The sequence below is a fragment of the Pocillopora verrucosa genome, chromosome 1 (assembly GCF_036669915.1).
Source record: "Pocillopora verrucosa isolate sample1 chromosome 1, ASM3666991v2, whole genome shotgun sequence".
NCBI classification, from domain to species: Eukaryota; Metazoa; Cnidaria; class Anthozoa; order Scleractinia; family Pocilloporidae; genus Pocillopora; species Pocillopora verrucosa.
This window is the reverse complement of record NC_089312.1, coordinates 33,102,818-33,128,251: the sequence shown is the minus strand read 5'-3', so window position 1 is coordinate 33,128,251 and position 25,434 is coordinate 33,102,818. Positions and strand designations below refer to the sequence as shown.

The window sequence follows — 25,434 nt, the reverse complement described above, 5'->3', positions numbered from 1 at the left end:
TATAATTTTCTCCAGGAGAAAAGGCAATTTATCAAGTCGCCTCTTGCTACCCGAGCCGTAGTAGAGTCCTAAACAAAATTCGACCATTTGGCTGAACTTTTTTGAATTTGAGATTACACTCTATGCAACGAGTGAAAAATACTCAAAAACTCGTGGAAATTCATTATGGCTTCTTTATTTGTTCCTTAAATCTCACAAGAAACTTTTCATCTACCCTCTACATAGCCCGAGCTGTTTTGTTGAGTTGCATTCAAACTTCTCGCTTTTTTAACGAATCGACAGGTACCGCAGGCCAAGGCCAAAAGGCGTTCTTGGTTTTAGCCATGGTTGCATTCAGCCATTCCATCTCAGGAAATGCGCGTACAAGTACTTTCCTCATGTTTGTGTCTTTAATCCACTTCAAGCCTTCGGGCGAGTAAGTCTCGTTGTTGAAATTGTCCGTCATAAACCTGGAAAATAAATGCCATCGTCATTATCCTGTATCGCAACATACCATTATGGACACCGTGTCTTTTCGCTTTACAGAGAGAAAAAGTGACAAAGTAGATAGCATATTTCAATAATAATTATTAAAAGGTAGGAACAGATTTCTTTTGTTAAGATCTTGGTGGAGACAGATGAGAGATCGTGAACACATTTTAATACAAACTCGCCACTTGCTAGTAGACTCGCTCGTTTTTCAAATGTCTCCCACGTCTGCCTCATTTTTCACTCTGTGCTACCACTGAGTGTCGCAAAACTAAGGTTATCCAATGGTCAAAGTGAACAATGAAAAATGTAATAATGAACCAGTGACACTTCATAACTGCAAGGATAAGAAAACTGCATGAAGCGTGCTTAAAAAAGTGAACAAGTCGAAATTTGTTTTATTTTTCTATTTAATGGGCTGATGCAAATGCACAGTGAAAGCAAAGCAATCCTGGGTCACTTTCGACGCACGATTAAAATTGCGCAAAGGGGCCAATCTACTGACAGAACGTCTGGCTCGTTCGCGAACAGGGTAATACAAACACGTGAATGAAATGGTATCATGTTCTTAATTGCGACAATCTTTATTTATTAATTCACTGAGGTTTGGAACAAACATCAAAGCAAGGACGTTTCTTTGTGAAGTTAACTGTCACTGACCTGTCTGCCTCCACTCTCCGAGTGGCCATAGTAACAAATATTCTGAAAGGTGTATCACCAAAACCCCACCCAACTGGTAAAGGGTCCTCTGCAAGACAACCTATCAACAGGTCTACTTTCTCGATATCGCCGTCGTACAGCTCCTTGAGTAGCACCTGGTGCTTTTTATTTCTTGTAAGCTTTTCAAATGTGGCAGCGGGAGGGAGATTTATCAGTCTTCTGAATTCATTGTACCGTGGGATTCCTCTCTCGCGGTCACGCAATATGTCAATTGTTGCGAGGTCGATTGTCTATTAAATGATAAAAGATGACGAATGTAAATGAAAATTGTACCAAAATCAGGCCACGCTCACTAACTAAGATTCGGGGGAAAATTTTGGGGACATGATCCTCACTGTCATCGTCCTTCCTTCGTGCAATAGTGGCTTAACAATAAAACTCAAACATTATTTTGATCGTAATAGGCAGCTTACAAGAAAAAAGGAGAGGTAAATAAGGCTGGTTACGTCCCCACGAATTTATATATTCTGCCTCAGACTTTATTTGCCATGCATTGGTGATACAATAACGCAACTGAGATATCGATAGTGTTGAAAATCAACTTGACGTTTTCGCAAGACCTAAAACACACGATTTGGCATGATAATTCTAATAACTAAATGCAAAATAAAAGAAAATAACAACAACAAACAGCAGCAGTAGCAACAACCAACACACACGCACGCACACACAAAAAAAACTTATTTGAATTTTATGTTCTTCACTTAACATTTGCTGTTTACTCCAATCTATCATGATGGTACAATTAGCCTGATCTGGTTCTTCTACTTCATACATAAAGTTATTGATCCAACTCTTGTCCCATCCTTCATACTCCCACCCCAGGATTTTGCTTTTTCTTCCCAATATGTACCGAAAAATCTTTCCCTTAGATTTTTTGTACCTCTCCATCTTGCTGATGATTGGGTAACGTTAGGTTCCTGAGGTGTGTAGGGTAGTTATGAAGACGAAGTGCGCCTGGATGCTCCACACCGAATGTAAACACAATGTCGTCCATGCTGTTCTCTTTTGTGATGTTCCTGGCCCCAGCAAAAGAAAATTCTGGGAGTGAGTATGATTTTCCTGTCCTCTTACCACTTGAGGCATTTCGAAGATATAGATCATCAGGCAGAAATGGGTGCATTCGATACACTGCTGAAAATTCCTCTGTCAAGGAGAAAGGAACCCCATGGTACTCACTTGGCTGTCCCACGAGAGGCTTCAGTATATCAGCGCTCGCTGATACACTGATGTTGTGATCAGCCATCCAATCATAAATTTCCTTTTCGAGTGGCATGTCAAAATTCAAATATACTCCGTTGCGGAGAGCAGAGCTGTTTAAGACAGCTGGTGTCCATTCCACCGTGTGAATTTTCTGAAGCCCGGCAGCGTTGATCAACCAGTGGGAGAAATTAAAAGGAAGAAATATATAAAGAACATGGAAAGCTTTCATTTGAAACTAATAGGCGTTAATATGTCGTCCACCACATTTGCAAAGGTAATTAAATGATTTCTAATAAAATTTTGAAATTAATTTGCACGAGTAAATTTCTAAAAGGTTTAAAAAAACTGCTCTAAGGTGTAAGGTTAGCGCAATCTGCGGTGTTTGGAAAATCTGCGAGAGCTGATGTATACCTAATTGCATGAGATAAATCCTGCGATTGCTTGTTAAAAAAATGCATGCAAAACTTTGCCTCTGTTTTTGTCCTTCGAGCTTTTCAATTCTTTACTCTTTCTTCCCTCGGTATTGCTTAATGGCAGTAACAACTGCACGGAGGCTGCATGGCTCGTAATCTTCCGGGTTTTCTTTTCGAACTGTTGCGAAAAGCTCCTCGGGAATTTTGTGTTATGCTTCCAGCTCCCTCTTTTCACTACTGTTTTCTAGTCATAATCCCTTGAGAGGCCCATGAATTCCACACTAAGTTAGTTATTGGTGTTTTGTCGGGAGCTTTTGTTCTCTGCATTCTTCTTCGAATTCTTAATAAAATGATATTATTTTCTTCTAGTCTGTCCACTATTTTGTTTTGTTGCGCTTGCGCAACTTCCCTGCCAATCAATGTAATTCGATTTACTGCACCCAATGCAACCCTTTTAGTCTTAATTTCATCTTTCTACATGGAGATTATTTAACATGTGATCTCAGCCAAAGAGCGCGAAAAAATTTTTAACATGTATATCAAAAAAGTAAGAACTATGTGTTACTCTAAGTATCTTTTCAGAAACTCAGGATTATTCTTTCTCTAAAAGAAGTTGGGTAGGGATACCAATTTGTCAAAACTGAAATGAAAAAATCGAGGAAAAAGCAGCGAAAAGGGTTCAGGAATGAGAGAAATTACACGGATTGCAAATAACAAACCAAGTTGAGCCGAGGGCGATGGAAGAAGTTTATCCATTCTGTAATCTTTTTATATTTAAAACGCAGGCTCACATTAATGAGAGTCCCAGCCAAAATGTTTGATTTTCTTACATCCATTGTTGTTTGGCAATTACGCCTAATACTTATGTCAGCAAACACGCCTACTCTAAAAGTCGCTTGCTAAGTTAAACGTGGTACTACCTGGCAGTGTTGTACAATTTCTGGTCGTCCCAATGAGGATAATGCGATTTCAACATGTCACAGATAGAATTGTGCTCCCGGGTAAATATGTTGTGCAGAAGAGAGAGACCGATCCACCAATTCTGATTAAAACCTAAGAAATTACAAGTCGCATAGGTGAATACTCTGGGATAAGCTAACCAATGATCACAAGCAAGAGGATTAACATCTTTTAGTTAAAATACCGACCGTGGACCGCACGGGTAACATGCTATTTGAAGTCCCCAACAAAAAGGCAGGACAATTATGCTCCAATTCTTGCTCTGAATAAGCTATTATGCTAAAATGAAATCGCTAACAGTTGTAAATCCTAAATGAACTGTGAGTCAAATTCAAGTGAAATAATCCTCGCAGGTGTGCTACAATTAAGCAATTGCGTGTGTCAGAAGCGCCTGACAAAAATTTGAGAAACACAGGCTTGTACCGCGTGGAAGCCTTATCATTTTCATGCCGCTTTTCCTGAGAGGATCATTTATCTATCAAGTTATTAATCCATATCCATCCTGGCAAAACAAGTTCAGTGCGATCATTAAAATCAATGTAAATTGAAAGCAAATCACAGTCACATACCATCCTCGAAAACGCACTTTTCGCCCCAAAAAAAGGCTTTGGCACAAAAAATGCTATTTTCCTCCAAACAACATTTAAAATTTAATTAACAAACACACCAGTAATATCAATGCCAGTTTTCTTATCGATTGGCAGGAGGCCATCCTCATCTGAAACATTCATTTTTCCATCTTTGAAGCTGCGTAGTTTTGCACTTGTCTGTTCATCGCTGCCATACAACTGCGATCCGTCCCACCAGTGCGTTACATCATTCTGAAAGGTTGCAGGACCATCTTTATTCTGTCAAAAAAAAAGAATAGAAAACCCTATGTCACATGCAAAATGACTGAGAAACGTCACCATACGACCACATATGTAAAGGAATTCGCCGCCATTTCGGGGAAGCTTTTCACATCGACCTTGATCTCTTTGCAATGTCCTCAATGTCTGCTCCACGCCTAGTTCAAAGATGATTAAAAATGTTTTAAATGAGGAGTAAACGAGAATTCTGTCACTTAATTACTTCTCTGAATAGTCATTTCTTCGTCATAATGCTTACCCTCAATGAAATTCTTTATCTTACGAAAATGATCAACTGGTTTATGTTACCGAGAATTGCTTGCAGTTGTCCTCTTTAGTTCGTGGAATTTCCATTTCTCCTTTGAATTTATGATAATCGGGATCGTCTTTGTGGAGTTTGATCTTTATTCTGCATGATGTATCTACCGGTCCGTGGTCAAACCAGTCGTGGAGCATCATCTGTAAAAAGCCTACGGTCAACAGGTTCAACGTCGTGGCGGGAATAAATTTGTCTCTGGCCATCAACCTGAATTTACAATAAGAATAAAATGCTTTGAAACAGTTAGCAAATCAACAAATCTTTGGTAAGGAAACGACCATACTAAGACTCCTTCTTGTCACCCTTACAGAGGGTTGTCATCTTATCCTCCGGAGATACACAAAGGGAGAGATTATTTCCATCAAGTGTCGTCAAAGCAAAAGCACAGTGTAATCATGATTGCCACGGAAAAAGAAAATGTTTATTTGTTAAATTATTAATCTATATCCATCCCGGTGAAACAAGTTCAGAGCGATCTTTAAAATCAGTGTAAACTTAAAGGAAATAATATCACATACCATCCACGTCAATGCAATTTTAGCCAAAAAAAGCCTCTATACAAATAATGCTATTTTCCCTCAAGTAACCTTGCAAAATTTAACTACAAACGCACCAGTAATATCAATGCCAGTTTTCGTATCGATTGGTAGGAGACCATCTTCATCTAAAAAGTTTAATTAGCAAACCTCTTAAAGAGAGAGAAAAAGTTGGAGAATAAGACGTGAGTGTTGCTAATTTTGCAGTTGGAAGGGTACCTGGCCTCCAGCCTAGTCAAGCAAATTCCTCCTGTGCGGTACCCAGGAAGAATACTCAGTAAAAAATTGTTCTAAAATCGCAAGAACTACACCCTTAGTATAGGTTGAATTAATTACTCTATTGACCTACCTTTTGCTCAACTCTCTTGGGGATGGTTCAAATAGGTTTTTGTCCTCAAACGTCTTCGTGCGATTTATGTTTCTACCAAACCGGTAATACCTGCTTCCCGAAGCCGGATGATTCAGGTCATTACAGGTTCCGTCATGGGTCCTTACTGATTTCATTTCCTCTGTACAGAACACTAGGAGGAAAGGTCGATAACAGTTATTCGTTTGAACTTAAGTAAGGTATACATTCTTGCTAGTGTATATCTTCGTCTCGCCACATTTTGAAGTCCGGTTTATTTATTTTTAAGAAAACCGTTCACTTAAGTCTTCTTTCAGCATCATCTTCAGACAACTATACGCAAATTAGAAAGAAATTTTCCAAGGAAATCTCCATAACTTTCAGCGAGAAAATGTAAATGTATTTGAATGGCACTACGGTAAATAAGACACCCCTAGAAAACAGACAAAAATAAACAAAGAAATTGAGGTAGGCTTTCACTCTGAAGATGTCTCACTGCTAAGTTCTATTTGTATCATTCTTACTAAAACATTACAGGGCAAGGAGACGAAAGGAACTTAGCCATCCAAAATTTGTCACGTTGTCGTGCGTGAATGGCGAACCCGACCCACAACAAAGTGAAGCGAGTGTTGTCACCAATGTGATTCCCTTAAAGGTCTTTCGACCCACCCTTTCCTCTACAACTCAAATGACAAATAATTTTATCTTACTTGTTCTGAAGATTTCAATCTGAGAAGATTTACCACATCCAGACTTGCCCTTCTTACATTCCACATATTTCAAGATTTTATCACCACAAAAACACTTTCGATAGTGATCAAAGCCTGCATAAGCGTATCTGTTATCTTTACAGTGGTTCACACACTCTTCAATGTTGAGTCCATCCTTTTGGTGCAAATATGGAAAAGGCTCTTTGGTGACACAGCCCAGGGATATATGACCTGCAATAGTTTTCAAAGGAAATGTGAACTCTTTTCTGAATCCCCCTAAGATGATTTAGTAATTTAACATAGGTTTGTAATGATAGGCCTACATAGAACGGAAGTGCTGCAGAACGTTCAGAACTGTGACCCTACTGACTTAGGAAACAGAATTAAGGTTGCGTCTCAGAAGTGAAATACCCAATAACGTCCGGCGTTCATCTCCGCTTTCTATTACTTTAGACGACTTGGGGTGTGTTCACCAATCCTGGATGGGATGTTTCCCTACAGCTAGATCCCCCAGAGTAATTAAGATTTCAGAAGCTCATACAACCTGTCCGGTACCCGTAAGGGTTAATGAGTTTCCACGGGTCTGTCATTCATTTCCCCGCTAGAGTTCTTCCCTCTTGTCTCCTGGGCAAGAAGAAAGGCACTATTCAACTGCACCTTGCGACATAAGCATCTTCATACACTACAGTAACCATTTAAGGCAGACGAAACTCCCGCATTTTTCATGGGTGTATCTTTCTGGTTTCAAGCTGAGTCAGTAATTCATTCACGTGTATACTACATTTTTACCTATCAAGGGGTCCTGACAGTCATACTTCGGTCCCATTTTTTCCAGAGAGTAGCTATCGAATAAATTGTTTCTAAACATAAAATCTCGTTGATTCAATTGGTAAACCATAGCGAGCACGACCGGAAGCTTCCACCAATACTTCACATGAGGAAGAAGTACTTGAATGAGGTGGACAATCTTTGCAATCAGTGGATTCATCTTTTCCTGAAGAAATAACAACGGAAACACAAAATCAACTTACTATCGTTGAGTTGCTGTTTCATTGTTTATAGAACGGAAAAAATTACTCAACAGTTGTGGAAATCTCTCTTGAATTCTAAATGTTTCGTACTGAAATAAAGACGGGTAAATTTATGAAGAAAATGTTGGTTTTCAAGACAATTATGGCGTCAAAATTGTTTTTATGTTTGTCCTTTCTAAGTTCGGGTACTTTAGTAAGCCCCCATTCCATATTTTCCGCTTAAAGTTGTTCAAATTTGATTAGAGCATTTGAAGCCTTTAAATGAAATCACTTGCGTCTTCCTTAGTTCCAACACACACTCGTAAGGCACTTTTTAAAAGGACGAAATTCTAAACTCGTGCATGTGGTTGCCAGAGAAACTGCCAACCTCTTATTGCACCTCATGGATCCATTGTTCTCGTCTAACACCTCCACTGAATAACCGACTCAAATTAACCCACAACAAAAAGCCTGACTTGAAAAGTTCTGTGTAGAGAATCAAGTGTAGAGGATTCGTTGAGAACAACGTCAGCGATCGAGACAGGGTGTTCATTTCCTCCTGAAGATCTATGCAAATTATTGAGCGGAGTTGTTCAACGTTCGAAAAGTTGAAATTCAAGAGACTTTTTAATCTCTGTCTAAGGTACGTTGAGGAAGGGACATATAGCCGCGTTATATGAATCATTTGCACTAGCATTTTACAACGGCCATCAGTGGCATGTTTTTTCTGGAGTCCATAATCATTTTAAGTCGAAAGTCAGGATGAGAGTTTTTTCCATTTTATCTTATGGTATTTTTGTTTGTTTGTTTGTTTTCCGCCTATCATCCTTTGGGATTACAAAAACATTTCGCTGTATTAAATATCCGACGGAATTATTATGAGAGTAACGTGAAGGACAAAATCAACGGAGTTGAATTACGACGACATACTGCAAAAATTAAGACTGGATTTTTCGAGGTAGAAATGTCGTGCATTCTTAAAGCTTTCAAATAATGAATAATGGCAGAAAGGTATGAGAGCTGTAATTACTGATTACAGGGACTTGAACCCACGACGGCGACGGTGATGACAACAACACAGTAGAGACATCTTTAACTCTAATGTCAAAGCAGCTAATTCTATCAACTCGAAAGGTTGCATGGCATCTCCTTTATATCAGATGCAAATTAGCTAGCATGATAGTTACAGTGCCTCGCTGTTTGGTTGCAATAGCAACGGTAACTTATCTCATTGAAACGCGTGGGTGAATACGTTTCTATTGCATAACGGCCTTTCTTTCGAAAAAAGCCCCTTTTGTTGTTTTTCCGAAAGAAACGGTCGATCAGAAAAAACGCATCAATACGAGATACAAACTGACGTCAAAAGAAAACAAAATAGAAACTAAACAATTTAAACTATAAATGCTACCCTTGTAGTGCGGAAGAAAAGGTAATGAAAATGAAAACGAGGTGAAGATGTTGTCTTCGTAAGTCCATCTTAGGTATTACTTAGTATCTTTGGATCTTTCCAGGACAGCCATCATCATTTTTTTTGGAGTGTATAAATTTGATGTGAACGTAATAAAAGGGAAATATAAATCAATAAATATAGCACAAACTTAATTTGGGTACGAAACTGAAGAGATGGCGAAATATAATGTATGCGATTGACTGCGAAACGGTCAGGCCAGCGTTTTTCCTTTGATCCCAAGCTTGTTCCATTTCTAAAGGAAATCTAAAGACGGGGAAGCCCTATTTGTGACTTAGAAATGAGTTGTGAGTATTTCTTTTCCTCTCCTATTGCGCATGCAAAGTAATTTTTGAGGCTTTCACTAGAAAGCACCTGGGGAAATCTTCGCGGCTTTGTGCACCATGGTTGTTGGCCCTTTTTTTTTCGCAATCAAGCGAGTTGTAGACGAGCATGATACTACTACTCGAGAGTTAAAGACATCTTAGAGAAGACATGCGAAATATGTGAAATGAAAAAACCAAAACGAAACGAAGAAATTAACATACGGTCGACCCTTATTTTTTTGACAGAGTTCGTTCACCACTTCTTTCACGCCATGAACAAACAAAAAACATCCACAATAATCTTTAGCTCAGATCAGTTCCAACTGCTAGATGCCAATTTCAGCGTCAAATTAAAACTAATTTCCAAACCTCCAGGCCAATAATGAACTAAAAGATGGCACATGAAAAGAACGTAAGTTTGTAAAGAAACTGTGGTGCTACGTAGCTGGGAGAGTATAACAGAGTAATTTGGTATTATCAACTGAGTTAAGAACGTAAATTGGCCACCGTAAAGAGTTTCGAAGCTGGCGTTTAGAGCGTTAGCCCGTTGTCAGAGTGAAAAAAACATCCTTAAAAAACAGCCATAAAGGTGACACAGATAACCAAAGTGATTAGATATCCTTAACACCAAAAAGAAATACAGGGAGAACTTACCCAGGCGTTGAGTACCTGAATGATTCGACTGATAAAGGAAAGTGCGCAAGTTCACTTCTTTATACCATTAGGCCTTTATATATTTAGCTTATATCTCAATAATCAAGCATGTCACTCCGTTTAATTGGAGCTGGGGGCAGATCCGTCTAAGTAGGGAGAATTTGCTAAACGATAAAATTAAAGCATGTCTCATCTAGAAGCATTATAGGAGCTTCCTTATCTTGGTGTTGGGAATATGAATGGAAATAGCATATTAGCATAAGCCACGCAGTGAAAAAATATAGTAAGCAGTTAATAATTTCCTATTCAGACGACGGTGTTACTTTTTAGGTAGAGTAATTGTCATCTATTCCTCTGGAAGAAAATAGTCCGTCTTAATGATTATGGCATATTCTCCTATCACGGATTTCACATGAAACCAGATGTTCAGTTTCAACGGTAATTGAAACTTTCGGTGTAATATTATAATTATCTTGCGGTAAGATGTATTTCAATTATGATAATCCGCTTGATGAATAAGAGAGTAATTTGTTTGGGGAGCCATTTGCGCCAAAAATATCAATCGCTAGTGATAAAACTCAATAGTTGGTGCTAAAATTATAACCGCTAGTGACGAGAATCAATAGTTAGGGCGAAAATAACAATCGCTAGTGATAAAACTCGATCGTTAGTGCTAACAGCAAATCGTATTTGTAAATCAATTTAGTTTCGTTCTAAAAGCATTAGTGTTGAACCTCGATCGCTTGTGTTGTTGCATCAAACGCTGTTGTAAAACTCCAATTAAAAGGGCTAGCTATAAATCGCTTGTGATCTAAGGCAGATCGATAGTGCTAAATATCAATCATAGGTTTTGGTGTCAATCGACAGTGTTAAACCTTTATGGCTTTTCTCTCAAGTTATCTTTTTAAGTGTAATGCTAATCACAAGCGTTCCAAGCTCACGTCTCGAGAAAAAGCAAACGATTACTCTGTGCAAGCGTCACGCGTTGTGTGACTCGGTGTTAAGTTACAAGAGGAACCGTTGTTAGAAGACGATTAACAGGAATAACAGTGATGGCAAAACAAGCTTAAAACGGCAGAGAACGCCGGAAATCATAACGAACACACAAGATGTAAGTAAATTCTAGTGATTTTTCGTGCAAAATGTTCATATTTTGAAATATTTATTGGAGTAAATCGACCATATTTGGTTCCCCATACTATTCCTTATAATGCGTTCAAATTCTAAACGGTTCCTCTCGCAACTTAACACCTAGTCACACAACGCGTGACGCTTCGTGAATTAATCGTTTGCTTTTTCTCGTGACGCCTGTGTCTACGCGATGGGTCCTCTATAATTTTTATATTATCAATCTTGTTTTTATTTTGGCCGATCTTAACCGCAAAACTTTGAAATTTAAGGTAGAAATTCGTTTAGGAAAGAATCAACAAACCAAAGGTACATACTTAGTATGCGGGAATCGTTTAACGTAATTCAACATAATTTGCTAGTGATGAGAGAAATAGTGATGTTAGTCAAATATTGACGTCTTGCTAACTGTCACCTTTACAAGCTAGAGACCAACACTTTCTTAGAGAGTAGAGTAAGTCCCCGAGCTGGCTCGTTGTATTGAGTTTTAGGAAAGGGAATAAAGAAGTTTCAACTGAGCAATGAGTGTTATAAAAATCTTCTAACTCAACATTGGCAACGAATTTAATACGCTCGTTCAGTCTGAGTGATCAACGGTATTCATTTTCCTTTTTTCTCTTAAAGCTTTATGATCAATTTCATTTCACTTCATGATATGCGAAGCAATAATAGAAATCAAGGCCTTTATGAAAAAGCACTATCTTCTGTTTCCTTCTGTTTATAGAGCCATTGATATCGTTTATACCAAGATATTAAATTTCCGTTATTTAAAATTTAGAGTTTGCATATGTCCTTCAAGTGTGAGTTGAAACACAACTTTCCATTGAAAGCGAAAGACAAATAAAAACGTTGAATCTTTAAAAAAAAGTGAAATGAAAATGTCCGCTTTTATAAAGGTTTCGTGCACGCAGACATACACGGGGAGGTAGCTGACCGCACACGCACGGATCGAGTTCCGCGCACTACTAAAACGCGGATTAAGGGCACAGAGCCTGACTCATGATCAATCTCAGTCTTTTTGGAGGTAATAGTAGAATGAGGGATTGTCACAAGTTTCCACTGCGTGATGGAGCCCCGTCAAAGATATGTGTTTAACTCCAACAATAACCGTCATTAAAAATGGCATATCATCCATTGAAATCAAAACTTTTTGCATTTTTCCTCATAGCCTGAGACATTCATCGATTTTTTATCGAGTAGACCCACTATTTTCCCTTTATTTATTTTTTTTTACGCTTAAGTTTATTTTCCTTTCCGACGGAGATGTGCGTCACTACATTATCGTACCATGTGTTTCCCAAGTTACTTTTTGAGATTTTAATGAGACATATTTGCATATTTACATTTTTTTCTTTATTGCTAAGCAAATTTAAAATTTGCAGAGTTTCCACACACGCAACACTGATCTGCAGATCAGTGTGGCGAACAGCAGCAGACCTTTAGGCCCAGGGTGAGCTTCATATTATCTTTGCCCCAAATCATTCTCAAGCAATCCCTTCAGTTTTATAGATAATTTGCTAAAGGTCACTGCTGTAATTGGATCAGTAAATGAATGTACAAACAGCGTTTTTTAAAATAAAATCGTTTATTTCACGGAAGAGTCACCATCAAGCGTAGATAGCGGACTTTAGGGTACCATACTGCTTTATTGCTGACCTGAGTTTGCTAAAACTTAGATATCAGAAGTTTCGCAATACGCTATGTAGAGAGAACACCCGAGTCCCTTTTGGTACCAGGGGTGATATCTTCACCTCATTGAGAAGAGAATATATTTTCTTTTCTTTCCTTTGTAACTTAGGGACAGTAAATGTCTGCACCGTTAAGTGTTTGCACCGTTAAGGAATGCTTGCTCTTAATTACGTCGTGCAAGTAAACACATAATTTGGAAACATGTGGTACGAAAATGTAGTGACGTACGTCTCCGCTCGAAAGGCAAAAAAAAACCGCTAAACGTAGAAAAAATAGAGAGAAAATTCTGGGTTTACGCGACATAAAAAAACAACAACAACGAATGCCTCATTATAGCTGCCATGTTACAATTTAAATTAAAACAATACGCTAAAACTAAATACACTTAGGAAATTACAACGAAAATGACAAAACAAAAATACCATAACTCACATTTGTTGCGATGCTGAAATAATGACTTGCTGCCGAACGGCGAAAAGACTGCACATAGTGCGATACGAAGCAATATGATATGAGATATAAATGAGCGCAAGTGAACTTTCTAAGCAAAACTATCAACTACGACGAAAACAAGTTAAATACTAGCTACATTACGTAACATTGCACGGCGCACGCAAACATTTTTACTGCAATTAAGGTCGTTTGAATAAAATCAATGAATAGACAAAAGAAAAAGACGTTTGTGATCTACACTCAGGCTATGAAGAAAAATGCAAAAAGTATTGATTTCAATAGATGATATGCCATTTTTAATGACGGTTATTGTCTGAGTTAATCACATATCGTTAACGGGGGTTCCATCACGCAGTGGGAACTTACGATAATCCCTAATTCTACTATTAGCTCCAAAGAAACTGAGATTGATCATGAATCAGGCTCTGCGCCCTTAACCCGCGTTTTAATAGTGCGTGGAACGCGATCCGTGCGCGTGCGGTTTGTTACCTTCCCATGTATGTTTGCGTGCACGAATCTCTTCATACAAGCGGTCATTTTCATTTCATTTTTATGAAAACATTCATGGTTGAAATAATGAACACTTGAAGTACATAAACAAACTCTAAATCTTCAATAAAAAATTTAATATCTTGGTGAAAACGATGTCAATGGCTCTATAAACAGAAGGAAACAGAAGATACTTAATATCCTGGTCTTCAACTTTCGAGTAGTAGTATCATGCACGTCTACAACGGGCTTAATTGAGAAAAAAGTAATATCCTGCTGCTTGGGTATAAGAACTCTAACAGTGCCTCTCTAGGCCCAAAAGGGGATGCTCGATAAAGGCAGCAAAACAGCGAAAACAGGAGGCCAAACCGCTCTACTTTAGAAGGGCTCAACAAAACAGCTACATGCTGAGCCAACATCAGCAAATAGCTGAATTTGGACATCTCTCATCCGACTCATGGAGACTAAGCATCAAATTCACTAAAAACCTCTGGAAAACATAGATGAAAGTCGCTGACTGAAATTTGTATCATAAACAAGATACAAAAGTCAAGCTAGAGTTGATTTTGCTTTAATCCATATAAATCACACACCATTTTTTTAAATACATTCTTAAATGATAAATAGAACACTTAACATGTGAGCGTTTGAAGCGTGATATCTGTAAAAAACAAACGTTCACATCAAGATTGAATTGGAAGTTTCACAATTAATTTGTGTGAGTTGGTGTTGAAAGTGGCATCAGTTCTTTCAGGATCAATTTTCTGTGGTAGCTTGATGTGAAGGTTGTACACTCCAGGGGAATCTAGTGACATTTCACTCTAGGAAAAAAAAAGGTAAAAAAATACTGAAAAAAAGGTATTTCATAAATTCTATTAAGTAGTTAGCGATTTCATGATTGAGGATGGGGAGAAAATTGTACATATAAATGTGCAGTTATGGTAAAAGAATAAAAGTTTGAAGGTAGTTGTGTCAATTTTTGGTACAAAATTAATCTTAGGTATATCTATGGAATAAAAACATCAATCACTTCTCATGCAAAGTTTACCTATCACCAGATGATGTTCAAAGTTCAAACATCTTCCAAAACATTTTCAAGTAAATTTGTTGTACATTTTGGATCCTACATTTTATCACTGCAAGAGGGATAAAACTATGACCTAAAATTCCAAACATAAATAAGAGGGAAGGGAGGGGAGGGGGGGGAGGAAGGAGTACCCTCTCAACCCCCTGCCAAAAGGAGTATTTAAATGTAATCCATACCTCACACACATCTAGTTGACACTGTGAAGATGAAATGATATTTGGTAAGTTTACTTTGACAATGATCCTTTTTGGCTTGGAATCCTCAGCATCCTTCTCCAACACTTCATAACTTGGTGTTATTGGCATAGGCACAGTGTTAGTGGATGATACTTCCTCGATGAGAACTTTTTTGGTTTTTCTGCAAATCGCTCAAATAGGTCCATTGGGTCATTTCCATCTTGTTGGCTTTCAGAAACTGTTATTGATGAAAGTTGTCTTAAAAGAGATTCTGGACTCTGAGAAACTCCTTTTCTTTGTTCCTCAGAGTTGGTGGGATTCAATGCTTGTTCTCTTACTTGACGTAAATATTTTCGCAAGGTTTTTGGATCACCCTTAAAAGACTTTTTAAGGTTTTTGTACTTTCTTGAAACTTGAATTTGTTTGGCATTCTCTAAATAGTCCAGAGCAACATGAACTAGGAGGTTCTTACGATCTTTACTGTTTATGACACCCTTAGTGACCACAGGATGAACTATTACATCAACCACTGAATATGTTGCCTCTCCATCCTTGACCTCCTTTATTTCACCAGCCATAACAGGTATTGCATCATTCTCAGATTTTGGAGCAAGCATCTGTTCCCAGCCACAGATGTTCACAAATAGCTCATGAGTGATCACAGTTGGAAGCTGTAATTTAAGGAACAAAAAACTCAAACTTCTTCAAAGACACATGTAAGATGAAGAAAAAAGGTTGATGATAGCTTCACGATAACTGACTGATAAATTCTGAAATCACTCTTTCTTTCTTTCTTTCTTTAACCAAGACGTGTGTGTAAATTGTTGCTTTAAAGAATGTGTAATACCTGGGAAGCAGCTGATACAGAGTGAATGTAAAGGTATTGTAAAGATAAGAGCAGTGAAAAGTTTCCACATACGATTTCTCTGATATTGCTACAGTGTATTAAATATATTTCTATCATAATTTATGAAAAAAAAACCGTAAAAATAGCTTTCTTGGACTAAATTTATTTTCCAAAGTAGGAAGTCCTCAAAATTCATAGATACAGAATCAACACTATCACTCAAGCTATCTCATATCAATCAGTCAAATCTTGTCGTTTATCTAAGGGTAGAATGTGCTAATGGACTTATGAAAGTTTAAAATTTCTCTAAAACTTAATCTTAGGGATCTAAATGTAAATCATTTTCGTTTGGTTATTTACTCTAGCGCGCAATTCTAATGGTTACTTACCAAAGTGGTAGAGATACAAAAACAAGGTTCAGGGGGCTTAAAATAGGTAGATCCCTCCTTCAAAGTTTTATCAATAAACTTCTTGTATGCTTCAGGATCTGAATCAGCCAGATCATCCAACATTTTCCACATACTGTCCGCTTGATTCAGAATGTCCGAGCCTTTCTGTTCCGCCATCTTGTTTTTCTGTAAAATAAGGAGTACTGGGAATAGCTTTATTGCGCATGCTAATTAATGACCGCTGGTTAATAAGAAGGAGGCATCGATGTCCTCACCGGTAGGACAGTGCAGCTGTGAAAGAAACTGAAAGTTTTCTGCAATGTAGAAATAATAGGTTTGTACATATATTTACTCAACATAGCGTAGAAATTTTAATAGTTTTAATCTTCCATGATATTTCATTCTTAACCATATTACTTGAACCATTTCTTAGAAGAAATGGAATTGAACACATTTGGAAATGGTCCTTGGATTAAATTATCATGTTTCGTAGAATGATGTAGGCGAAATTTGTTGAAAGCCGAGATCGATTTATCCCATTTTTAGTTAATTTTCATTGATTGCTGTAACACAAATAGCGACAAATTCTCTTCATTTAAAAAAACGACTTAACACCATATATAAATTTATTGAATCATTTAATTTATATGTCGTATTGTTTCATCTAACAGGTACGATCCTCGAATTCTTTTAGTATGATCAGTGCCTGAAAACAATGATTTGAATATGAAAAAGTTTTTCGAAAAAGCCAAGTTAGATTATAAGTTCAAGAAAGCAGGTGAGGGCCATACCTTAGCAGATGACAGCAGCACAGCTTCCCGACAGCAAGCAACCACCTCTGCACCTGCAATACGGACAACCCCAAGCTCAGATGCACAGAGAGCTGGGCAGGTGAGTTAAAAAATTTGTAATCATTTTCTACTCGAGCGTTTGGAGAAAACATTGTACTTAGGTAAGAATGTGGCAGTGTGCTTTCAGGACAGACAGACATTTGATCTTTTCTCTTCACTAACTCATTTGCTCACTCGCGCCTTTATTTCTTCCGTTTCTTTTCAAAGGTCAACATGGAATTTCAGAGGTTGATAAAGAATCTTAAAAATCGATGATATTGTTTGTCAGAATTTTTTCCCTAGTCAAGGTCTTCTGAAATGATTTCCAGGTGGTTAGTTCAAGGTGAATAATTCGTCGAGAGCAATCTTAACAAATTTTCTCTCTCCTCAACAGTCTTGGTCACTTTTTGGGTTTTTCTTTCCATTTTGTCCTTGTTTTATATCACTAAACCTAAGCTTTTGCGGTTGTCTTGCTCTGAAGGTAATATAAAGAGATAAAGATGTGTTATTTTGTAATTACCTACAATTTTTGGGTTATCTGGACCCAGCTGAGGATTTTGAGTAAAACTAAGGAACCTTGTCGTGTACACAAATCTAACACATGCAAATTATTGGATTCAAAATACTGTAATATACCAGCAGTTTCATCTTTTTCACTCAGGCTGCTTTGGAAAGGTTTTCAGTTCATGAAAAAAATGCTGTAAAGAAGCCAAAGTCTGCCACAGCCTCATGGAAACACAGTGGACAAGGAGGGACATCTCAGAGTAACAGTGGTACAGGAGCAGCACTGAACCTGAGTCAGTTGAAAAGAGAAGGTTTGAGGTTATTGTTTCAATAAATTTTTTTTGTCATGATCAGCTGCTCAAATGTAGACTGATCTACAGTTACTTGTGGGTAATTTTACCTTTTACCACTTCTTCCAATTTTGGGATAATCAGTTGATCCAATACTAAATTCTCTGAACTAACACTGTAAGAATTATATGGTTGACAGTAAGGAAAATGATAAATTTGATCTGCAAGTGAAAGGGTTAACCATTAATGATCTAGACTTTGTGTTTGAGAGTCAGGGTTCGATAAGTCCCAGTTTGAAACTTAGGGAGGTCATTGTGTGTTGTGTTCTTGGACATGACACTCCTCCAGTGCTTCTCTCTACTCAGGAGTAGAAATGAGTACTGTTGAATTGTCAGGAAAAGCCAATGAAAAGCCTGAGGGTTGCCTTGATGAACTAGCATTTCATGCATAGGGAGAAGCAATACTCCTATTTGCTTCATGTAACAGAAAGCTGGATGAGCTCTGGCTGAATGAGCCATTTGGTTGTAGTGCAACTTTACCTTCTTACCTACCTACTTTAGTTAGCTTAGACAACTATTTCAAAATTATCCAAATTCCCCTACCATGGTTTTTTGAGAAGTAGCTACAAAGAGGCTTGTAACAAATGCTCATAGAATTTTACGTAAAACCAGACAAAGTCATTTTGAGCACATCAATATCACTGATTTTGTAAAAAGGCCTTAGTTTGTAAATTGATAATTGGGAAGAACAGTTCCCATCGACTGACTGTCAACCAACTGTCAGCTGATAGATAATGCAGGCTGGTAGCATATCTTCAATAGGTTACTGACAGGTTACCAGCTGGCCCATACAAAAATTATTACTATTTAGACAACCAAGAGGTTTTTTCACTAAGTTATTCTTCACAATTACCTTTAAATTACATGGATTGGTATCTTTTCAGTGAGACAGGAGTTGGCCTATCAAGAAGCCTGTCATCAAAGAGACCTTCAGAGAGAGGTTCAATCTACTGCTGAGGTGAATTTTGTGCCATTACACCTTTCATAAAATTTCCAGGAAACTTGAAATTCTCTTCAGTGTTTATAGACTGGAGTCTATTGGAAAGTAGGTCTAATTGAAGTGGGTGGCTTATTATAAACTCACTGAGTTATTGATTTTTTTGTTTCTCAATTGTTGGTTGGCTTCAACAAATACCATCATATAGTATGCATTTCTATGGTTGAAAAACTTAAGTTGGTAGATCTTTGAAACAGAAACAAAAGAGAACCATCAGTAGTTTGAGTAAATAAGTTTACTCTCACCTGTCTTTTTATTTCCTCAGCCAACACATGTAGAATGTTCAACTGTGCAGTCTCAAGAAGGAGTGTATTTTTCTTGCCCAGTGTGTCCAATTACAGTTTTAAAAAGTGAACTAGATACACATATGTCAGAATGTCTCTTTAAGGTATTTTATTTCATTTTAGAATCATAGAACTGTTGGTTTACCTACAGACTGGTTGTTCATCTTACTTCATGCCTGAATGATGGAATGACTAACTAACTGCATGGCTAATTGACCAATGAATAAATGGGGCTAGTTTCTAAAGGATCATTTTGCTACACTATTGGGGTTATTTCAAGATAACTCAGTCTCATCAACTGAGTTGATAACCTAAAAAGAAAGTATACAGTATGAACAGTTCTTAAGCTGATGTTTCCAGCATTTTCCCTTTGTCAGAGTCCTTCATGACTCATTCTAATAAAGGGCTAACTCTCAAAGGCTCAGCTTTAAAAACTCTTTACAATGGATAATTTAAGTTATTAACTACGGTGAAAAACAAAATCATCTTGAACAATTGACTGACTTACTGACAAACTGAATGACAATTTATATCAACTGATTAATATATCACTTAATTGATTGATTAAAGGTTAATTTTGTAGATGGAAGGAATGATTGACTAAAGATTGACAGATTGAAAGTCTGACTAAATAATTTACCTCCGAGGTAGATTATATAGTCAGTTAGTCCTGCACACATCATGATGATAAAATTCCTTTCTTTTCTTCAGCAATATCCTGATGAACCACTGACAACTTCATGTTCCATGATACACACCCTAAACAAGGATAAAGAAAAGGTTAAAGCCTGCATTGACCTGATCTGTAGGTATGAATTTGTTTTTGTTTCAAATATGCTTTAAACTTGTTTGAAAGTCAACTGAACTAAATGATTGAAATTAATTATCTTAAACTCAATTTATGTCAATGATTATGACTCTTGCATGAATCATGCTCTATTAGATACCTTGATAATATCTGCAAGAATCCAGAAGAGGAAAAATATAGAAAAGTAAAGCAAAGCAACAAAATATTCCAGGTAAGACTTAAAGGCATGTTTTAATTTATGAGTTGCATATGTTTCATACTTTGTATCTCAGTTTAATATAACTGGTACAATGTAGTTTACTCTGTAGGGCAATGCCATATGATGTAATTTACTCCCAATCACGTAAATACAGTCCCTTAAAGTTCTTACTTTTGATTTTTTTTACCAAGGAACGTGTAGTACCCATTAAAGGTGCCACTGAATTCCTTCTTGCCTGTGGATTTGAAGACAAAGTTCTCCCAGTAGAAGGTAAATGAAAACATTAAGGATTTCTTATAACAAACTCAATCTGTAAAACAAACCTGTCACCTGTAGAAGTTGGTGACAAATTACTTTCCCTGGCCACCTATTGTGTGTACTATATTCAGCTTGCTTTTTCAGTGGGTTTTGAGTTTCAAGTGAGTAATTTATGACTTATTGGGTCAGTGGTCATGTTACATCTTCTGATCAGGTGGTTCATTAGTTGTGTTCCACAGCTAGCAGTCAGGTCAGAGGAAAGTATATTTATGATTTCATAAAGTTCTCTTTAAATTTTTTTATTAATTATACTATATTTTTTTATTATTTCTTCTTTAGCAGATTCAGAAGAAAAGTTTTATGTTTTGCCAAAGGAGTGTTCTGACTGTGAACGATTAAATGTGTACAAAGAGATATTGACGTCAAGTGAAGCTTTGAAGGCAAAACTGGATCGTTGCTTAAAGGTATGTTGTTTCTTTGATCTTATTAACCCATATTTCTCTATATATTCCTTACACCCTAGCATTAGTATAAATATTCTCCATACTGTTCTCTATATATTCCTTACACCCTAACATCAGTATAAATATTCTCCATACTGTTCTCTATATATTCCTTACACCCTAACATCAGTATAAATATTCTCCATACTGTTCTCTATATATTCCTTACACCATAACATCAGTATAAATATTCTCTATATATTCCTTACACCCCAGCATCAGTATAAATATTCTCTATATATTCCTTACACTCTAACATCAGTATAAATATTCTCCATACTGTTCTCTATATATTCCTTACACCCTAACATCAGTATAAATATTCTCTATATATTCCTTACACCCTAACATCAGTATAAATATTCTCCATACTGTTCTCTATATATTCCTTACACCCTAACATCAGTATAAATATTCTCCATACTGTTCTCTATATATTCCTTACACCCTAACATCAGTATAAATATTCTCTATATATTCCTTACACCCCAGCATCAGTATAAATATTCTCTATATATTCCTTACACTCTAACATCAGTATAAATATTCTCCATACTGTTCTCTATATATTCCTTACACCCTAACATCAGTATAAATATTCTCCATACTGTTCTCTATATATTCCTTACACCCTAACATCAGTATAAATATTCTCCATACTGTTCTCTATATATTCCTTACACCCTAACATCAGTATAAATATTCTCCATACTGTTCTCTATATATTCCTTACACCCTAACATCAGTATAAATATTCTCCATACTGTTCTCTATATATTCCTTACACCCTAACATCAGTATAAATATTCTCCATACTGTTCTCTATATATTTCTTACACCCTAACATCAGTATAAATATTCTCCATACTGTTCTCTATATATTCCTTACACCCCAGCATCAGTATAAATATTCTCCATACTGTTCTCTATATATTCCTTACACCCTAACATCAGTATAAATATTCTCCATACTGTTCTCTATATATTCCTTACACCCTAACATCAGTATAAATATTCTCCATACTGTTCTCTATATATTCCTTACACCCTAGCATCGGTATAAATATTCTCCATACTGCTCTCTATATATTCCTTACACCCTAACATCAGTATAAATATTCTCCATACTGTTCTCTATATATTCCTTACACCCTAACATCAGTATAAATATTCTCCATACTGCTCTCTATATATTCCTTACACCCTAACATCAGTATAAATATTCTCCATACTGTTCTCTATATATTCCTTACACCCTAACATCAGTATAAATATTCTCCATACTGCTCTCTATATATTCCTTACACCCTAACATCAGTATAAATATTCTCCATACTGTTCTCTATATATTCCTTAAGAGCCAACAAGGAGAATTTGTTTCACAGACAACAGCTTCTTTAGCTGCTGATCATTTCCTTTATTCTCATTATGTTACTGTGTGATTCGTGGGTGATATTTTAAGAGGAAATTATATACTAGTCATTCTTAGAGGTTAAAAGGTTAATGATGCCTGTTTCTGCAAAGAGATGCAGTTTGTATGAGTGAAAGATGAAGATGCACGTGTATAATGAACATGATTTTAGCTTACATGGAAATAGTTTGAAATGTGGATTAGTGGCTTAGAAATCATAAGAATGCTGGTATCATTTGGTGTTTATGAATTATAACGTAAAAAAAAAAAATCAAGTTACACTTAAAAAGAAATTGAAAGAGAAGCTGATATGAATTGAATAAAACACAATATTTTCTGTCAGGTTTCAATGATGGCCTTACAGCATATCCTTCTCAATTTCTTTCCTTTTTCTCAATTTGTTTGTTTGTTTGTTTTTTTTTTTGCTTTTTTATTTATGTTTGTAAGTTTGTTTTGTTTGGTGTTGTTTTCACCCAGGTTTACAAGCCAAGCAGCCAAGCACGTCACTTTGAGGTCCCCTGGGATTTCTTTAACAAGACAGCTGAAGAGGTCAAAAGTGAACAGATGGCAAGGTAACATAAGTATTACTACAAATCCTTTGAAAAGACAGTCATCCGGTTGCCTATTGTTCTTCAAGTCAGATAATTCGTAGATTGGGTAATTCAGTATAATCGACTGTGTTGATAACGTAAATTGGCCACCGTTAACCCCCCCCCCCCCCTCGTAGATTATTTGTCTGGCTGGGAACGGCCTGCAAAGCTGCTATAATGGAGGGTTTTAGAACTGCATGTATCAATTATTGAACAAACTAAGTACTCGGGTAATTTCTTACACAAAGGGAATTCAAATGAATGTAATTACAAGATTTTATTTCCATACGTCGATCATTCACCCCTGGGGCAACCCAAGGGCATTTGAACTTTTGAAGATCGGTTCGTTCAAATCCACCTCCTTCCCCCCTCTCCCTCTCCCTCTCCCTCTCCCTCTCCCCCCACCCCGCCTAAGTTGATCGTCATTGTCATTTTTTTGTTAAAAGCAAGATGAGCAACCGTGGTTTTCTTTAAAACCTTTTCTTCTGGGTCGTCTGCTCGCGAAAATGAACTTTTTTATCTATAAACACCTCCATATTAAAAGATGAAATACGTCTATTTCGCTCGAAAGATGTGATGGTTCCGGTTCGAATTCCCCACCCCCACCTCACGGCACGGACAAGAGTCAAATGCGTTATTGTCTATGTTACACAATCATCTCTTGTTTTATTATGTTCCAGAACGGAGGAAGTTGAGAAAAACTCTCAGCTCAGAACTCGAGCTATGCGTGAAGCAGAGAAACGCCCATCCAAGACCTACCGTTTCACTTTGGTGCGGATACGTTTGCCTGATGGGATCATCCTTCAAGGTGCGTATTTTGAACCCACGGGTTTCTCTGTTCCACTTCAAGTGTATTCTATACTTCTTGTTCTCTCGTCTACAGGAACATTTTATTCCAGAGAAAAACTTCAGGACGTTTTCGAGTTTGTTCGGCAGTCTCTTGTGTCCGACTGGCAGCCTTTTCTACTTTTTGAGGCTGGTAGACAGTTGAAAGATGAAAACGCTACCTTGGTCGACTTAGGCCTGGTAAGTAAGAAAAGGCACTTCCAAAAGGTTCGATTTGATTATGTCTACTTTTTAAGCTCTTTACTCTAATTGTTTCTTCATGGAAACCCGGCGTGAAGCTGGAGATTCAAAGAAAGCCCTTTTAAAAGACAAGAAAGGATAAAGGCAGAGAAAGGAAAAAGACAAAGATAAAAGAAACGTTCAACACGACTTCATTTCCCTCCCCTTCGTTGGGAGCTGAAAATTTTTCCTTTCCATGCTTGTCAGAGGTTAACAAAATCTTTCTTTATTAGGAGACCGAGACCATTTTTACTAAGGTGTTGTTATTTTTGTTGTGCAGGTCCCAGCTGCTTTGGTGAACTTTAAGTGGGACCCAGTTGTTATGAAAGACATCGCAGCGGCACAAGGCCAAGTGGACGAAAATGTCTTCCTGAAACCCGAGGTGCTGTGCAGAGTACAGAACCTTAGCTAGAACATTATTTTAGAATTACAGTGGCGGATCTAGTGAAGAGGCCCGGGGGGCCTGGGCCTCCACTTTTTTTCGGGAAAAAAAAGGAATAGCAGAAGGAAGAAATGCCGGTAGGACAAGCAACAAAAATCCCCCCCCCCCCCCCTTTGTTCAAGGTCTAGATCCGCCACTGAATCATCAGTGATTTCATTTTAAAGCTGGAAGTTTTCAGGAAAAAAGAAAACAAAAAGAAACGAAGGTAATAAAAATGGTAAGGTGCCCTTCAACCTCTACTTAGAAGCCCATAAAAGAGCCTGTTTGGATAAAAAGAGAATGTATTTAAAGTGAACGATCCGGGAAAAGGCATCGCTAGAAATACAAAGGGGTCCCCCTAAATAAGATAAAACAAGTATTCCCTTGCTAATATTGACACTGTAAATAAATGAAGAGCGTAAATAGAAAATGTCTTAAATGGCAAGAGGCCGACGAGTTGGCTGTTTACAAAGGGCAGGTGAGGAGTTGGACTTGGGACTTTGGAGGAGTTAAGTATCTGAACCTGGGACCTCCAGAATTGAATATACAGCGCGTTTAACATCTCAGCCACCCTGTGTCCCCTCGAGTTAAGTACACTGTTCAGCAGTACAGGATGTAGTAGAAGCGAATAAAAGAAGTGTCAAAGAGAATATTGAATTTTAGTTGAAATGATCAATTCATACTTAGAAGGTGAACAAAGTACTGATTGCAACGCAAAAAAATTCTGACTGTGTGATAGACTCACTGACTGAATGACTAACTGATCGATTGAATGACTGACTTGCGGGCTTATTGACTGACTTACGGTCCTATATTGATGGAATGACTTACTTACCGACTGATTTATCGACGAGCTGATTGACATATTAGCCTGACTGATTGACTGACTGATCAACCGACTCACTAACTGACTGGCATTTTGGCGTTTTGTAACCTTTATTACCAGGGTTGATTTTGGTATCACAGTCATATCCCAAAAGTGTTCCAAAATTACTTA

General features: G+C 37.3%; 3 protein-coding genes across 4 annotated transcripts; 1 reads left to right on the top strand and 2 right to left on the bottom strand.

Annotated features, from left to right (window-relative positions):
* Positions 1-173: 173 nt before the first annotated feature.
* LOC131772541 (uncharacterized) lies at positions 174-9,996 on the bottom strand. The gene is made up of 10 exons (XM_066171305.1): positions 9,961-9,996; positions 7,313-7,517; positions 6,524-6,754; positions 5,817-5,988; positions 4,922-5,138; positions 4,432-4,612; positions 3,726-3,857; positions 2,072-2,568; positions 1,129-1,418; positions 174-449 (listed from the first exon to the last, which is right to left on the bottom strand). Exons 2-10 carry the CDS (start codon positions 7,509-7,511, stop codon positions 251-253), a joined length of 2,118 nt encoding a protein of 705 aa, XP_066027402.1. The 5' UTR covers positions 7,512-7,517; positions 9,961-9,996; the 3' UTR covers positions 174-250.
* A 4,278-nt stretch (positions 9,997-14,274) lies between these two features.
* Positions 14,275-16,422, bottom strand: LOC131772480 (PIH1 domain-containing protein 2). The gene is given in 4 exon segments (XM_059088381.2): positions 14,275-14,540; positions 14,983-15,149; positions 15,152-15,653; positions 16,219-16,422. Coding segments are annotated over 4 exon segments (984 nt in total). The 5' UTR covers positions 16,396-16,422; the 3' UTR covers positions 14,275-14,402.
* A 36-nt stretch (positions 16,423-16,458) lies between these two features.
* LOC131772479 (UBX domain-containing protein 6-like) lies at positions 16,459-25,087 on the top strand. Of its 2 annotated transcripts, none has more exons than XM_059088380.2 (13): positions 16,459-16,552; positions 16,890-17,109; positions 17,710-17,863; positions 18,786-18,859; positions 19,164-19,286; positions 19,894-19,991; positions 20,126-20,201; positions 20,381-20,459; positions 20,790-20,911; positions 22,839-22,933; positions 23,632-23,759; positions 23,835-23,977; positions 24,297-25,087. In XM_059088380.2, the coding sequence occupies exons 2-13, from the start codon at positions 16,945-16,947 to the stop codon at positions 24,426-24,428; spliced, it is 1,389 nt and encodes a 462-aa protein (XP_058944363.2). In that variant the 5' UTR covers positions 16,459-16,552; positions 16,890-16,944; the 3' UTR covers positions 24,429-25,087. The 2 variants fall into 2 exon arrangements, with proteins under 2 accessions (XP_058944363.2, XP_058944362.2); XM_059088379.2 differs by having other exon boundaries at positions 20,787-20,911.
* The last annotated feature ends 347 nt before the right edge of the window (positions 25,088-25,434 follow it).